Source organism: Hyperolius riggenbachi, chromosome 10 (assembly GCF_040937935.1).
Source record: "Hyperolius riggenbachi isolate aHypRig1 chromosome 10, aHypRig1.pri, whole genome shotgun sequence".
Lineage (NCBI taxonomy): Eukaryota > Metazoa > Chordata > Amphibia > Anura > Hyperoliidae > Hyperolius > Hyperolius riggenbachi.
Genome location: NC_090655.1, coordinates 48,600,250 through 48,618,315, shown reverse-complemented (window position 1 = coordinate 48,618,315; position 18,066 = coordinate 48,600,250). Strand labels below are relative to the sequence as shown.

The window sequence follows — 18,066 nt, the reverse complement described above, 5'->3', positions numbered from 1 at the left end:
AATCCCCCTTTCAATCCCATCCAGCAGTCACAGTGAGTTCCTTTCTCTATTAATGACTAATGAGCACCACTAAAGGTACCCATCTAAATTGACAGCAAGACTAATCTATTGGCTGCCAATACACCATAGCCCTGTTCCTGATCGATTTCAGCACTAAATTGACCGCAAGACCAATCTATTGGCTGTCAATACACCATAGGCCTGTTCCTGATCGATTTCAGCATGAAATCTCCCGGGTATCGGACCTCATGGCACCACATCCACCTCCTGGCCACTGTCTTTCCAAATGTAAATGTGCCCCTTCCGGTACCCATGCACTGGAAATCTCACCTGCTCCAACTGCACCAACTCTCGGTCTTGTCAGGAGGTCTATTGCAGTTGTTGGTTGTACCGATAATGCACCATTACCGCTGTGCACCACGTTGACCACATCGGCATGAGATTTTCCAGCAAGCTAGTTCGATGCATTCAACCGATTTCGGCCTAGGTCAATAGGGCATGATTTTTGCGGAACCAATTTTATTCCAGTTCAATAGAATTATTGAAATGGATGGTTAATCAAGCTGCAATATCGTTATATGTATGGCCAGCTTAAAGAGAACCAGATACGAAGCACCCTCATGTATTGGGAACATGACAGTAAACACCTACTCTGCTCATTCTTCATATCATTCTTCATTGCTCAGTCTGCCTGTTATCAATCTCCGACTGAGCATTCAGTCTAGCTTTGCCCCGGAATGATTATAGCAGAGTCTTCTGTGATGTCTTTTCAAGCCCAAGCCCGCCCCCTCCTGGCTCTGCTTACCTGCTACGAGGATACATAGCAGGAAAGCAAAGCCACAAGGGGGCAGACTTGGGCCTCGATTCACTAACCGGTGCTAAGCCAGTTAGGAGGCCTTAACAGTTTGTGGGCGCAAACCACAGCGTTAGGTGGTTAGCACCCACAGGACCACCCACATCGCGCGCAGTGCGTCTGGCCGGTAATACTGCGCGGTGCGGCGATAACATCACACCCACTGCCCTGTAAACGTCGCACCCGGTGTGCCGAAAACGGCACATCGGGTGCCCCCGAAACGGCGCATTAATGCGTCAATGCGCCGTTTCGGGGGCACCCGATGCGCCGTTTCCAGGGCAGTGGGTGCGATGTTATCGTCGCACCGCGCAGTATTACCGGCCAACCGCACTGCGAGCGATCTGGGTGGTCCTGTGCGTGATGTAGCTTTGCGCTGCTGTTAATGCACGCAAAGCTACATTTCGGGCATTAAGTGGCTTTTCACTCCGGCGCTTACACTTAGCGCCGGTTAGTGAATCAAGCACTTGGACTTGAAAAGACATCACATAAGACTGACTCAGCTATAATCATTTGGGGCAAAGCTAGACTGAATGCTCAGTTGGGGATTCTTATCAGAGCTGTTAACAGGCAGACTGAGCAGTGAAGAATGAAACAACGAGCAGAGTAGGTGTTTACTGTCATGTTCCCATTGATATGTATGGTAAATTGATATGTATGGTAAAATACATGAGGGTGCTTCGTCTCTGGTTCTCTTTAAGTTTGGAACACAATTTAAAGGGCAACTGAAGTGAGAAGACTATGGAGGCTGCCATGTTTATTTCCGTTGAAACAATACCAGTTGCCTGGCAGCCCTGCTGGTCTGTTTGGATGCAGAAGTGTCTGAATAACACCAGAAACAAGCAAGCTAAGTTGGTCAAATCTGACAATAATGTCAGAAACACCTGATCTGCTGCATGCTTGTTCAGGGTCTATGGCTGAAAGTATTAGAGAGAGAGGGTCAGCAGGGCTGCCAGGCAACTGGTATTGCTTAAAAGGAAATAAACATGGCAGCCTCCATATACTTCTCTCTTCAGTTGTCCTTTAAGGAGCTCTACAAAGCCTAGGACACTCTGTGGAGCAAATAAGCAAGCCTCAACACCTTTTATGTGAATGGAAAGCTTGAACATTGCACAGGGACACTTGAAAGCAGGGACACACAGGGAGCCGAAGGAAAACTTTTACACATTATGGGGGGAGGGAGGACTACAAATCTGGAGAAGGGCACTGGAACTGCGGTACATCCTATTTTTAAAAAGTGAACTGAGCATCATTTTTAGCCCCAGGACGTCTCAAAGCCACATTAAAAATGCATGCGAACAATGTAGCTCATTGCTAAACGGAATCCATTCTACCTCTTCTTTATACATCTAAATGTTTGTTAGAGGCTTCTAGTACTTATGTAGCCTGCTGTCTGCAGAAAAATCGGGCAGATAAGGACTTCTGTAATGCTGTAATTAGTAGTAGCAATGAGCAAACAAAAAGTTTTCATCAGTGGGGGGAAGGCGAAGAGATAGTACACTGTGCTTCAAACCGTTTATAGAAGTCACACTTGATTACCTTTACACCTTCCCCTGGATAAATGAGGGGAGGGGGGGAAATAGTAACTCCTACAACTATTAGAAACCAAGACACACTGCAGATAAAAAGCTGCTTGGAACCCTTAAATATAGCGCCTTGCCTGCAAATGCAGGCAAGGCCCCTGATGCTCTATTTTTCAGGGGAGAGGGGCCAAATTCACAGTGCCAAATCCATACGTACCCAATATATGGTCTGTGCTAAGAAATTATAGATAAAAGATATGTGATGTTTTACTGACATGTAATTCAGCGTATGCATTTTCCTAACACAGCTGTTCTGTTTTCTTGCAGGCTCCACCAATTTATGCCCAGCTCGAATGCAATCAAACTACTCAGTACTTCAATGTAAATATCAACAAATGTTGCTCCCGCTGTAGGCCAGGTAAGGCCATAATGCCGCGCACATTGGCTTCCATTTCTGGGAAGTTTTCATCTCTCTCCTCCCCATGCCTTTCCTTCTCCATGTAAAAGTTGAGCATGTACAATGAGAAGTATTTGATCCCCTGCTGACTTTGCTAGGAAGAAATAAGCAGTCTGTTAATGTAATGGTAAGTTTATTGTAGCTGTGAGAGACAAAAAACCAATAGAACCCTCAGCAACAAACTGAGATTAGCAACACCCTCTGTAAAGGTGTGTACACATGCTGTCGGCAGACTGATAAGGCTGAGCGGATTGTTCAGAAACAGCCTTATCAGTCCGCCAACAGCGCGTACACACGCGCTACAGTCTTCCGAAAGACCGCCCAGTGGGAGGGTCCGGCGGACCCGTCGTTGCCTTTTGTAGTGCGTGTGTACGCACCTTAAGGGAGTGCTCCTAATCCCATTTTTTTTACAGGTCAACAGAAGTAATTAATCAATCAGATCCCAAACTAGCCACCATGGCTAAGACCAAACAGCTGTCCAATGATGTCAGGGACAAGATTGTAGACCTGCACAAGGCTGGACTGGGCTCCATGACTATTGCCAAGCAGCTTGGTGAGAAGGTGACAACAGTTGGCACAATAATTTGCAAATGGAAGAAACACAAAATAATCCCTCAGTCTGGGGCTCCATACAAGATCTTACCTTGTAGAGTCGCAATGATCATGAGAACGGTGATGATGCAGCCCAGATCTGCACAGGAGGAACTTGTCAATAATCTTGCAGAGCCCGCAAGGTCCCTCTGTGGAGCCATTGGTCTCAAGGGTGGGACTACGACTCCGTCATTGGGGCCAATCACTGCACTCCCTGCTACTAAGGGAGTGCAGTGATTGGCCCCAATGACAGAGTGCAGTGGTTGGCTCCAATGATGGAGCCATGGCTCCTCCCTCAAGACCATTGGCTCCAGTTCAGTAGGGAGGACTGAGCGGCTGGGAATGCCAGTTTGAGGCAGCGCCTCCCACCTGATTGGTAGATTGCTCCCCAAAAACACAAGGAGACGGACCAGGGGAGACAGAGGAGTTTTTGTTGTATGTAAATCCTCACTTCATACTCCTGTTCATCCCTGCAGAAAAGCAGCAGTGCTATCTAGATGGGATGTATTGACATTGGAAGGCAAAACTCAAACATAACAAGGCTGGTCAGATAAATTCCGCTTCACTGGCAGGTGTGGCCCACTGGGAAATTAGAACAATGCCAACAATGTGCAACTATCACTGCCTGGCAGGAGACTGTAGTCCAAAAATGTGGCCATCGCATCATCCTAAGGCCTTGTACACCTGTCAGACTAAACTCAGCAGAGGGGCTTATCAGAGCTGTGTCTGCCAAGAATCTAGAGTACAGCCTCCCCAATGCATCGCCAAAACATCCTGAGTGCTGGATCATCTTGAGTGAGTGAATTGTTTGCCCCTCCTGTGAGTAGCTGCTCAGTCATGCACCGCGCCACTGTTCTTCCTTCCCCTTCATAGCAACAGAACACGTCACTCAGGCTGTAGCCTAGCAACACGTCTGTACAGCTCTCAGCCCTGAACGGTCACCTATTTACAGTGTCAGTCTTGTGGGGTGGGTGGGATTGTGGTAGATTTTCTCCTCATAACTCTGCCCAAGATGTCAGTCAAGATACAACAGCAGGACGCAGGTCATGCTCCTTCAGTACGCGGAATGTGGCAGCCAGCAGAACAGGAAGTACTGAGACATTTGAAATATGTATATATATATATTTTTTTTTTATATTTTCACTAAACAACTTAAAACTATCAATGTAGCAACACCTGGGGCCATTTTCACTGTGATCCTCGGGTTTCCCTTTGAGGCAGGGGTGTCAAACGTTGGCCTGCAAGGTTAATTATGAGCATTGCAGCTGGCCCAGTGCCGCTAGTCTGCATATATTGGGGCTAAGGGAGCACAGGACGGGGTCACTAGACTAAAGCTGGGTACACACAGTACAATTTTCCATCAGATCAACCAGATAATTTCCAATCGATTTTGCAATCAATTTTGGGTAGTTATCAATGCAAAATTGATTGCATTATCTATCAGGAAAAATTTGGACGTCTACACACAATGCAACTTCTTAACAGATTGCAGGTCGATCTGATGGAAAAATGTACCATGTGTATGAAACTTAAAGAGTACCAGAGATGAAAAAAATGAAAGATTTGATACTTACCTGGGGCTTTCTATAACCCCATAAGCTCCTCTGAGTCCCACGCCGTCCTCCCGCGGTCTGCCGTTCAGCCGCGATCAGCCCAGATAACAGCTCAATCACGTCCAGTCTAGGTCTTCTGCGCATGTGGGACTCAGACGAGCTTATGGGGCTATTTTGTTGTTGTTGTTTTTTTGTCATCTCGGGGTCACTTTAAGAATGCTATATTGGACACTAGACTACCAGGGAAGGCACATGGTGGAGTGAGGGGGGCCACTAGTCACCAGGGAGCTGTATAGGATGGGGCACTAGAAACCAGGCAACTGTATAGTGGAGGAAGGGGTGCACTAGACACCAGGGAACTGTATCAGGGGCCACTAAACATCAGGGAGCTGTATAGGGGAGGGGGGGGGGAGGCTCTAGACACCAGGGAACTGTATTGGGGAGGGGGGGGGCACTAGACAGCAGGGAACTGTATTGGGGTGTGAGGGGGGTACTAGACACCAGGGAACTGTGTAAGGGAAAGGGGCCACTAAACACAAGGGAACTGTATAGGGAGGGTGGTCATTAGACAACAGGGAACTGTATAAAGTGTGTGTGTGGGGGGGGGGGGCACTCATTAGACACCAGGGAACTGTATAGGGAAGGAGGATCATTAGACACCAGGGAACCGTATAAGGTGAGGGAAGAGGAGCATTAGACACCAGGGAACTGTATAAGGGAGAGATGTGGCCACTAGACATTGAGGTTGGTTCACAGCTTGGTCCCAGTTTACAATTTTGGCCCACTGTATACTTGAGTTTAACACCCCTGCTTCAAGGGTATGTGTATGCCAGCAAGGTGATCTAAAGGCACTCTACAGTATATTGCCCTAAAATGACTTTTAGTAGCAGGAAAAAAGTGAAGCCAGAGACATTTCACTTCCTTATCTGAAAGGGGAAATCTCAATTTTTTTTTAATATGAGGCAAGAAGACCGCAGCGCTAGGAAGCGTCACGGATTCTTGTGACATGCTAGGAATGGGAACCTGTTGCCATGCATACGCACCAAATACTGTGACAAAGGTCAGGCACACAATGCAGCTACACGCAGGCTGCCAATCGCATTGCTACAGGCAGACATTACATGCTGGCAGTGAAGTGTTAGAGGAATGTCACTTGCTGTGAAGCAACTATTGTCACAATGCCATTGTTGGGGCCACTCCTCACCTGTCAGCGCAGTGCAAGTCTCTGCAGAGAACACCGCTCTTTATGGGACAATCCCTTTAAACCCCCCCATGTCCCTGTGCAGAAATACATGCATATAGTAAAACTCCGGGGAAAGTGTGAGAAAAGACATGCCATAAGTGTAAAGTCACAGGAAGATAATGCAGTGCATTTCCTTGTGTGATATGTCTAGTAAAACCAGGGCTGTGGAGTCTGCACAAAAATCATCCGACTCCAACTCCTCGGTTCAGGGGCGTAACTAGATATCACTGGGCCCCCCTGCGAAACTTTGGATGGGGCCCCCTCCCGCCAACCCACCCCCTGCTTTCTGCACAAGTAAACTGAGAACCAATGTTATTCAATTGGCTAGAGCATGTTTTGCCCATGCAGATAAAAACTGACAGCAGTAAAGCATTGCAGGCATTTTCTTTATCTAAGCGAGCAGAGAAAAGCAAAGTTCCAGCACTCAACGGGAAATGCAACAGGAGGCTGGGCTAAGCTGTACTGTGCTGCGAACTGTGTGGATGTAAGTCCCTCTAGGCTGCGCGCTCCGGCAAGGAAGAGGCAGTAAACTTGTATGCATGGAGAGAGAGGGCAAAGCCAGCACTGCAGTTAGGGTTCTTTTATTGATAAAAGTTTAAACACTCACAGTTGTATGATAGCCGGATGTCAGGGCAGGTTAAGTGGGCGCCAGGTCTGAGGTTCCCTGCGGACGACCGTTTCGCGCTAAACGCGCTTGTTCACCGCAGTGGGGAAGTTCTTTATCTATTACATTAGCTGTGATAAAACGTGCATGTTTTCACTCCTACAGACACATATGGTGTACAGAAAACGCATACGGAAAACTGACAAACGATTGTGCTCCCAGCTGCAGCTTATTACACTCACTCTGTCCATCTCTGATGGAACAGAACTGGCTCTGCAGACTCTTCCAGCATCACTACAGAACACAGCACTTGGGGAGGGGTAGAGAGGTTTTGGGCTGGGCGCTGTACAGAGGAGCCTGCTGCACACTGAATGGGGACTATCTACAAATCTCTGTTTACAACACTTTGTATGATTTGTTATCAGTAGCTGAGCAGATGCAGTCATCAGAACAGTTGTGCAGAGAATAGAAAAGTTTTACTCTCTGTACCCATAGTTATCAGTCTCTCAGGATGGGGCCCCCTGTGGCTTCTGGGCCCCCCTGCGGCTGCATCCCTTGCAGGGTCTATTGTTACGCCCCTGCCTCGGTTTATGAAACCACCAACTCCACGTACCCAAAATTGCTCCGACTCCTTGTCTCCACAGCCCTGAGTAAAACATAAATAGGCCTCAATTCACTAAGCTTTATCGAACACTTTATCAAACGTTTGATAATTCACCTCCTGAGTAAAATCTAATTTTGAATTCACTAAAGTGTTACAGATTTATCGAATGTTTTATCGATAAAATGTTCAATAAATCTATAACACCTTAGTGAATTCAAAATTAGATTTTACTCATGAGGTAAATTATCAAATGTTTCATAAAGTGTTTGATAAAGCTTAGTTAATTGAGGCCATATTCACAGCTTTTCAGGGCAATTCAGAATTTTTTTTTCAGGCCTTTCAGATTTGTTGTAGATGTTTACATGTAGAATGTAGCTACATGGCAAAAATGTTTGTGCTAACGTATCTTTTATGTATTGATATAGATAAGACCTTTTCAACAACACTTTACATACCGGTAATAATATATAATATACCGTCTTTCCCCGAAAATAAGACCGTGTCTTATATTAATTTTTTCTCTAAAAGATGCGCTGGGGCTAATTTTCAGGAGATGTCTTATATTTCTATTAGGAAGTGTCTCTCAGCAGAACATTTCCTGTTCTTTTGTACTGTAATGCCCATGGATTTGAAAGTGTGCTACTGTACTGATCAGGCACCTGCCCTGTCTTCCCTGCACACAGCTGATAACCTTGCTGTGTGCTGGGATGACAGGATCAGTGCCCGATTGGCACTGCCAGTGCAGTTTCTAGGCTAAAATGCACCCAGGGCGAGGGTGTAAAAATTGCGCCCCCCCCCCCCCCCCCTAGGTTAGATAGGTAGGTGCCTCTCAGTATAGGCTATACTGAGAGGCACCTACCTATCTAACCTAGGGGGGGGGGTATAGGTTAGATTAGGTAGGTGCCCCCTAGTATAGGCTAGATTAGACAGGTGCCCCCCAGAATAGGTTAGATTAGGTAGCTGCCCCCCAGTATAGGTTAGATAAGGTAGCTGCCCCCCCAGTATAGGTTAGGTAGGTGCCCCCCAGTATAGGTTAGGTAGGTGCCCCCCAGTATAGGTTAGATAGGTAGCTGCCCCCCAGTATAGGTTAGATTAGGTAGCTGCCCCCCAGTGTAGGTTAGATAGGTAGCTGCCCCCCCAGTGTTGGTTATATTAGGTAGCTGCCCCCCAGTGTAGGTTAGATAGGTAGCTGCCCCCCAGTGTAGGTTAGATAGGTAGCTGCCCCCCAGCGTAGGTTAGATTAGGTAGGTGCCCCCCAGTGTAGGTTAGATAGGTAGCTGCCCCCCAGCGTAGGTTAGATTAGGTAGCTGCCCCCAGTATAGGTTAGATAGGTAGCTGCCCCCCAGCGTAGGTTAGATTAGGTAGCTGCCCCCAGTATAGGTTAGATAGGTAGCTGCCCCCCAGTGTAGGTTAGATTAGGTAGGTGCCCCCCAGTGTAGGTTAGATAGGTAGGTGCCCCCCAGCGTAGGTTAGATTAGCAGCTGCCCCCCAGCGTAGGTTAGATTAGGTAGGTGCCCCCAGAATAGGTTAGATAGGTAGATGCCCCCAATAATGGAGGGGGGAGCCGCGGGGAGAGCAGCCCGACCTCTCCCTCCCTCTCCTCTCCCGGGCGCCCTCCGTGCTCCCCCCTCAGATGCAGAGTTCGTGAGCAGCAGGGAAGCGCTGTTTACAACTCACCGGCTGCCTGGCTCCAAGCGCTGCTCTCTCGCCGCTGGTCTCCTCTCTCTGTATACATACTGATACACGCTGCTTCCGGCTACAGGAAGCAGCGTGTATCAGTACGTATACAGAGAGAGAGAGGAGACCAGCGGCGAGAGAGCAGCGCTTGGAGCCAGGCAGCCGGTGAGTTGTAAACAGCGCTTCCCTGCTGCTCACGAACTCTGCATCTGAGGGGGGAGCACGGAGGGCGCCCGGGAGAGGGAGGGAGAGGTCGGGCTGCTCTCCCCGCGGCTCCGGCTCCCCCCTCCATTATAGCGCCCCCCTCCCAACAGCGCCCCGGGCGGCGGCACGCTCCGCACGGGGCAAGAAACGGGGCTGGGCACTGCACCACTGTGTCCCCACTTACTGGCTGCCTATCCCTCTTCTTTAACTTCCACTAGGGCTTACCGTATTTTCGGGGTAGGGCTTATATTTCAAGCATGCTCAAAATTCCAGCTAGGGCTTATTTTCAGGGTAGGTCTTCTTTTCAGGGAAAGAGTAGAATCTTTTCATAGTAAACTCTGATATAGTAAACCTCTGGCTATAGTAAACTCAGTAAGCTCAGTCTTTGGGTCCCTGTATGTATGACCAATTTTGATACAGTATAATTAACTTCTGATATAATAAACTACTTGGCCAAGTCTTTTGAAGATTACTATAAATGGATTCTAATATATATATATATATATATATATATATATATATATATATATATATATATATACATACATACATACATACATACATACATACATACATACATACATACATACATACATACATACATACAGGGAGTGCAGAATTATTAGACAAGTTGTATTTTTGAGGAATCATTTTATTATTGAACAACAACCATGTTCTCAATGAACCCAAAAAACTCATTAATATCAAAGCTGAATATGTTTGAAAGTAGTTTTTAGTTTGTTTTTAGTTTTAGCTATTTTAGAGGGATATCTGTGTGAGCAGGTGACTATTACTGTGCATAATTATTAGGCAACTTAAAGAGACTCCGTAACAAAAATTGCATCCTGTTTTTTATCATCCTACAAGTTCCAAAAGCTATTCTAATGTGTTCTGGCTTACTGCAGCACTTTGTACTATCACAGTCTCTGTAATAAATCAACTTATCTCTCTCTTGTCAGACTTGTCAGCCAGTGTCTGGAAGGCTGCCAAGTTCTTCACTGTTGTGGTTCTGCTATGAACTCCCCCTTCCAGGCCCCTCTATGCACATTGCCTGTCTGTTATTTAGATTAGAGCAACTTCTCTCTTCTCTCTTATCTTTTACAAGCTGGATAAATCGTCCTCTGAGCTGGCTGGGCTTTCACATAGTGAGGAATTACAGACAAGGGCAAAGCTGTTTGCAGGAAGAAAAGAGCAGCCTGAAACTTCAGTGCATGAGATGCAGGGGGAAAGAAACACACAAATGATCTCTTGAGATTCAAAAGGAAGGGTGTATACAGCCTGCTTGTGTATGGATGTATTTTCTATGTGTGGACATACTGTACATCAACCTACTTCCTGTTTTGGTGGCCATTTTGTTTGTTTATAAACAAACTTTTTAAAACTGTTTTTAACCACTTTTAATGCGGCGGGGAGCGGCGAAATTGTGACAGAGGGTAATAGGAGATGTCCCCTAACGCACTGGTATGTTTACTTTTGTGTGATTTTAACAATACAGATTCTCTTTAACAAAAAACAAATATATACCCATTTCAATTATTTATTTTTACCAGTGAAACCAATATACTATCTCAACATTCACAAATATACATTTCTGACATTCAAAAACAAAACAAAAACAAATCAGTGACCAATATAGCCACCTTTCTTTGCAAGGACAGTCAAAAGCCTGCCATCCATGGATTCTGTCAGTGTTTTGATCTGTTCACCATCAAAATTGTGTGCAGCAGCAACCACAGCCTCCCAGACACTGTTCAGAGAGGTGTACTGTTTTCCCTCCTTGTAAATCTCATATTTTATGATGGACCACAGATTCTCAATGGGGTTCAGATCAGGTGAACCAGGAGGCCATGTCATTAGTTTTTCTTCTTTTATACCCTTTCTTGCCAGCCACGCTGTGGAGTACTTTGACGCGTGTGATGGAGCATTGTCCTGCATGAAAATCATGTTTTTCTTGAAGGATGCAGACTTCTTCCTGTACCACTGCTTGAAGAAGGTGTCTTCCAGAAACTGGCAGTAGGACTGGGAGTTGAGCTTGACTCCATCCTCAACCCGAAAAGGCCCCACAAGCTCATCTTTGATGATACCAGCCCAAACCAGTACTTCACCTCCACCTTGCTGGTGTCTGAGTCGGACTGGAGCTCTCTGCCCTTTACCAATCCAGCCACGGGCCCATCCATCTGGCCCATCAAAAACCTTAGAAAATCAGTCTTGAGATATTTCTTGGCCCAGTCTTGACGTTTCAGCTTGTGTGTTTTGTTCAGTGGTGGTCGTCTTTCAGCCTTTCTTACCTTGGCCATGTCTCTGAGTATTGCACACCTTGTGCTTTTGGGCACTCCAGTGATGTTGCAGCTCTGAAATATGGCCAAACTGGTGGCAAGTGGCATCTTGGCAGCTGCACGCTTGACTTTTCTCAGTTCATGGGCAGTTATTTTGCGCCTTGGTTTTTCCACACGCTTCTTGCGACCCTGTTGACTATTTTGAATGAAACGCTTGATTGTTCGATGATCACGCTTCAGAAGCTTTGCAATTTTAAGAGTGCTGCATCCCTCTGCAAGATATCTCACTATTTTTGACTTTTCTGAGCCTGTCAAGTCCTTCTTTTGACCCATTTTGCCAAATAAAAGGAAGTTGCCTAATAATTATGCACACCTGATATAGGGTGTTGATGTCATTAGACCACACCCCTTCTCATTACAGAGATGCACATCACCTAATATGCTTAATTGGTAGTAGGCTTTCGAGCCTATACAGCTTGGAGTAAGACAACATGCATAAAGAGGATGATGTGGTCAAAATACTCATTTGCCTAATAATTCTGCACTCCCTGTAATCTACTAATATTATAAATGGGAAAGTTCGGATGTTTGTATGTTTGATACTCGATCACGCAAAAACGGCTGAACGAATTTGAATGCAATTTGGCACACACATAGTACATAACATTTAGGATACTTTTTATTCCCATAACCAAAAAGTGGGTGTAGACAAATACAAATTTCACTGAAAATTTTAAACAGCAGCCATTCTTACACTTTTAATGGCAGGGTTCTCAAACTTTGCACAGTTGGTCACTGGGTGACTGAGATTAATATTCATAAAAGTGGGTAAAGCCTACAAAAGCCAATCAAAATTCACCTATTGATTTTCAAGGGGAATATTTAATTGCTGCCATTCTTGCACTGTTAATGGCACAAGCCCCAAACCGGGTACAGTTAGTCATTGGGTGACTGGGGTTCAAATTCAGAAAAGAGGGTGGAGCCACAGCCAATAAGATTTGTTTAATTTCAATGCAAATTATTGATGCCAAAGACTGCAAAGCTTACAAACTAGGTCAATGAGTAATTGAGTGTTAGGGCTAGAAAACTGAGTAGAGCCAACACCAGTCAAATACATACCCGAGCAACACTGGGCCGTCAGCTAGTGTGTATATATAATACACAGTGGGTTGTGAAAGTTAGGACAACCTTGTTAATTGTCATGAATTTCCTGTATAAATTGCTGGTTCTTACGATAAAAAATGTCAGTGGCTGCTCTGCTGCGGTGCCGCGCTTCGGCGCCCCCGTGCTGTCCCCCGGTAGCCCTGGGATCAGTGAACGGGAACATGGTTCCCGATCACCGATCCATGTCCCCAGCAGAAAAACTGAAGCGCTCTTACTAGAGGCTTCAGTCTTTCTGCACGTAAAATTTTCCGCATCCTCCTTGTGCTTCCGGTTAGCGAGAAGCACAAGGAGAAAATAAAAACTCAACACAATAGTAAAACTACATCTACATATTTTTTACATTACAATTTACACATAACATTAAAAATTAACTGTTTATTTCCCACACCAAAATATTATCCAAATAAAATTTTTAATGGAAAAAAAAATTACAATTAAAAAACAAAACAAAACATTAAGTACAAGTACATTAACTCTAAAAAAAGAAAGGTTGACTGTATAGGACTCCTAAAGGATGAGGGGGGGAACTCAATGGTGGATGACCAAGGTAAGGCAGAGTTATTAAATGCTTTCTTTGCTTCTGTCTTCACAAAAGAAACAGCACTGTTGCAAACTACAGAGGCGGAAGAGTCTCAATCTTCTAACTGTAATATTAAATACTTAACGCAGGAAGAAGTGAAGGCAAGACTGACTAAATTAAAAATAGACAAGGCACCTGGCCCGGATGGCATGCATCCTCGGGTCCTAAGGGAATTAAGTTCAGTTATAGATAAACCCCTTTATCTTATCTTTTGTGACTTTCTTGCAACTGGCAGAGTCCCAGTGGATTGGCATACAGCCCACGTTTTCCCTTTATTTAAGAAGGGCAAAAAATCTGATCCAGGAAATTATAGACCTGTAAGCTTAACATCAGTTGTATGCAAACTATTTGAGGGGTTACTAAGAGATACTATACATGACTTCATAGTAGAAAATAATCTTATTTCTCAGCATCAACATGGGTTTACTAAAGACAGGTCCTGTTTGACTAACATGCTCAGCTTTTATGAGGTAGTGAATGCTAATATGGATATTGGGAATGCTGTAGATGTGATATACTTGGACTTTGCAAAGGCCTTCGACACTGTTCCCCACAAAAGTCTGGTGCAAAAGTTGAGGATGCAAGGACTGGGGAAGAGTCTGTGTTCATGGATAGGGAACTGGCTAATGGACAGAAAACAAAGAGTTGTGGTCAATGGATCGTACTCAAAATGGGAGACTGTTAGCAGTGGGGTCCCACAGGGGTCTGTTCTGGGTCCAGTGCTCTTCAATTTATTTATTAATGACCTAGTAGATGCAGTAGTGAGCAATGTTGCTATTTTTGCAGATGATACAAAATTGTGCAGAATCATCAACTCTCAGGAAGATAGTGTCATATTGCAACAGGATCTGGATAGGATGGCTATATAGGCACATACATGGAATATGAAATTCAATGTTGACAAATGATCTGCGCATGGAGGAAAACGTTTTAGCCATTTATTTAGGAAAGGGTTCTTTACAGTAAGAGTGATTAAGATGTGGAATGCATTGCCACAGGAAGTTGTTATGGCAAACTCTATACCTGCATTTAAAGGGGGCTTAGATGCTTTCCTTGCGTTGAAAGACATCCATGGCTACAATTACTAGGTAATGCCTAATGATGTTGATCCAGGGATTTAATCTGATTGCCATCTGGAGTCGGGAAGGAATTTTTCCCTTTTGGGGTTAATTTGACCATGCCTTGTAAGGGTTTTTTCGCCTTCCTCTGGATCAACAGGGATATGTGAGGGAGCAGGCTGGTGTTGTACTTTATACTGGTTGAACTCGATGGACGTATGTCTTTTTTCAACCAAAATAACTATAACTATGTAACATAAATAGTTACCTAAGGGTCTGAACTTTTTAAATATGCATTTGAAGGGGGTATACTATGAACATTTTTTAAATTATAAGCTTGTAAATAGTGATGCACCTTTAATTCCAAATAAAATATTGGCGCCATACATTGTGATAGGGACAAAATTTAAATTTTTGTAATAACCGAGACAAATGGGCAAATAAAATACATAGGTTTTTATTATGGTAGCGTGGATTATTTTAAAGCTATAATAGACGAAAACTGAGAAATAATGATTTTTTTCCCTTTTTTTTTCTTATTAATCCTGTTAAAATGCGTTTATAAAAAAAAATAAATTCTTAGCAAAAAGTACCACCCAAAGAAAGCCTAATTAGTGGTGGAAAAAAACAAGATATAGATCAATAAATTGTGTTAAGTAGTGATAAAGTTATTAGCGAATGAATGGGAGGTGAAAATTGCTCTGATGCATAAGGGGAAAAATCCCCACGGGCTGAAATGGTTAAGTATATCATATATAGGAGACACACACAGTGATGTTTGAAAAGTGAAATTAAATTTATTGGATTTACAGAAAGTGTGCAATAATTGTTTAAATAAAATTAGGCAGGTGCATAAATTTGGGCACGGTTTAAATGTTATTGATTCCAAAACCTTTAGCACTAATTACTGGAACTCAAATTGGCTTGGTAAGCTCAGTGACCCCTGACCTACATACACAGGTGAATCCAATTATGGGAAAGAGTACTTAAAGGGGTCAATTGGAAATTTACCACCTATTTTAATTTTCTCTGAAGAGTAGCAACATGGGGGTCTTAAAACAACTCTCTCAAAACAACTCTCAAATTACCTGAAGACAGATTGTTCACCATCATGGTTTAGGGGAAGGATACAGAAAGCTGTCTCAGAGCTTTCAGCTGTCTGTTTCCACAGTTTGAAACATATTGAGGAAATGGAAGATCACAGGCTCAGTTCAAGTTAAGGATCGAAGTGGCAGACCAAGAAAAATCTTGGATAGACAGAAGCGACGAATGGTGAGAACAGTCATAGTCAACCCACCCACAGACCAGCACCAAAGACCTACAACATCATCTTGCTGCAGATGAAGTCACCGTACATCGTTCAACCAACGTTCTGGAATGGCCATCTCAGTCCCCAGACCTGAATATAATTGAAAATCTGTGGTGTGAGTTAAAGAGAGCTATCCATGCTCGGATGCCACAAAACCTGAATGAACTAGAGATGTTTTGTACAGAGGAATGGTCCAAAATACCTTCAAGCAGAATCCAGACTCTCATTGGAACCTACAGGAAGCGCTTAGAGGCTGTAATTTCTGCAAAAGGAGGATTTACTAAATATTGATTTCATTTCTTTTTTGTGGTGCCCAAATGTATGCACCTGTCTAATTTTGTTTAAACAATTATTGCACACTTTCTGTAAATCCAATAAACTTCATTTCACTTCTCAAATATCACTGTGTGTGTCTCCTATATGATATATTTAACTGACATTTTTTTAGCGTAACAACCAACGATTTATACAGGTAAATCATGACGATTAGCAAGGTTGCCCAAACTTTCGCATCCCTGTGTGTGTGTGTATATATGTATATATGTATGTATGTATATATATATATGTATTTATATAGCGCCGACATCTTACGCAGCGCTGTACAGTATATATATATATATTGTCTTGTCACTAACTGTCCCTCAAAGGAGCTCACAATCTAATCCCTACGATTATCATATGTTTATTTTTTTTGTATTATGTAGTGTAAGTACTGTAGTCTAGAGCCAATTTAGGGGTGAGCCAAATAACTTATCTGTATGTTTTTTGGGGATGTGGGAGGAAACCAGAGTACCCGGAGGAAACCCACGCAGACACGGGGAGAACATACAAACTCCTTGCAGATGGTGCCCTGGCTGGGATTTGAACCGGAGACTCATCGCTGCAAGGCGAGAGAGCTAACCACTACGCCACCGTGCTGCCCACTACGCCCCCGGGTGTTACAATCTAATCCCTTCCATAGTCTAAAGGTGGCCATTCAATCGAGACATGCATTTGTTTTTCTAGTATTTTGTTTATAACAACAATTAATTGTTTTGAAAGATTTGGTTTTCCCAAGTTTTTTGATAATTTTCCATTGCCCATGGTGGAAAATTCTGATTGATTTTATTTTCAAAAATTGAATAATTTATTGTGGATTGTTGTGATTGGTGTGATTTTTTTTCAGACAATATTGATCAAGAAAATTGATTAGATTTAAAGATCTACTGTAAATCAAAAAAGAAAAATTGTTAGGGTGTATGGTTTTCTTAAAGTGGTATGAAACTTGGCATTTGCGCTTTTGTTCTAAAAGATTTTTTACAGACAAAAATCTACTACCACAATTTTATTTTTGAAGCACTTTGTTCTTCAGTGAAAAACTGCTTGCTTCAGTAGGCAGCTTCTGGCTGCAATTGAAGAGGTGATAACATTATATTTTGTTTACATTCCTTTGTCAGATACATTTAGTTAACAAACTGCCAAAGCTAAGCTGTTCTGAAAAGCAGAGAGAGCTTAGAAGTGATCACTAGATAGATTTGAATATATAAATACAACAGCTATGCAATAAAATGCAAAGGCAACTTTCAGAGTTGATAAACTTTACTATGGGAATTTGGAATTTGTAGATAGGCAATATTACTTGTGCACAAATGCAAATATGATAACTGTATGGGTAATAAAAGTAGAAACACATATTTTTATTGAATGTTATGTCAGTTTTATCCCACTTTAACCACCTCCGGCCCCATACACACATTAGACCATAGTCTTTTGAAAATGAAAGATCACAGACCAATCTTACCACCCTTCATGTAGTATGAGAGCCATACTCTACACAGTCTTTTCTATGGAGCTGAACTCCACATCAGGAAAAAATCTTTGCAAGATGCTGCACACACAGATGCTGTACAGACACAAAAGATCAGTATCTGCAAAAGATCTGTTCCTGCCAAAAATCCATTCCTGCAAATTGCAATGATAGTCTATGAGATCTGCAGATCATCATACACACATGATTTAACTGACATTCAGTCTGTCAGCCGCAATCGCGGGCTGGCAGGCTTATCACGGAGCTCTGCTTTGTTTATTTATGGGTGCTTGTGCTCCCATCTAATGTCACCATGAGCGAGATGACATCATATGGTGTGACGGAGAAGTGTGTGTGTGTGTGTGTGTGTGTGTGTGTTTTTAGATCATGGCACTGATTTCTAACATACTGCTCTAATTCATGTTGTTTGATCCACACTGATCCTGCAAGTCATTATCTTAAGGGCCTGTACACACTGCTGCGCTTTTTTAAATCGCAAGCCTTCATGAGAATAGGAAAAGCGCATCGCACCAGTGTGTACAGGTCTCCACGATTTTCATTATTTTTCAAAAGACCTTGCAATTAAA

The 18,066-nt window shown here is 43.5% G+C and overlaps 1 protein-coding gene across 7 annotated transcripts in view; it reads left to right on the top strand.

Annotated features, from left to right (window-relative positions):
* LTBR (lymphotoxin beta receptor) overlaps positions 1-18,066 on the top strand; it is a 390,915-nt gene that overhangs the window by 340,643 nt on the left and 32,206 nt on the right. For all 7 annotated transcript variants that reach the window (XM_068258500.1, XM_068258499.1, XM_068258501.1 and 4 more), the window contains one exon: positions 2,701-2,791. In XM_068258500.1, the coding sequence (XP_068114601.1) occupies positions 2,701-2,791 (91 nt within the window). The remainder of the gene's footprint in view (positions 1-2,700; positions 2,792-18,066) is intronic.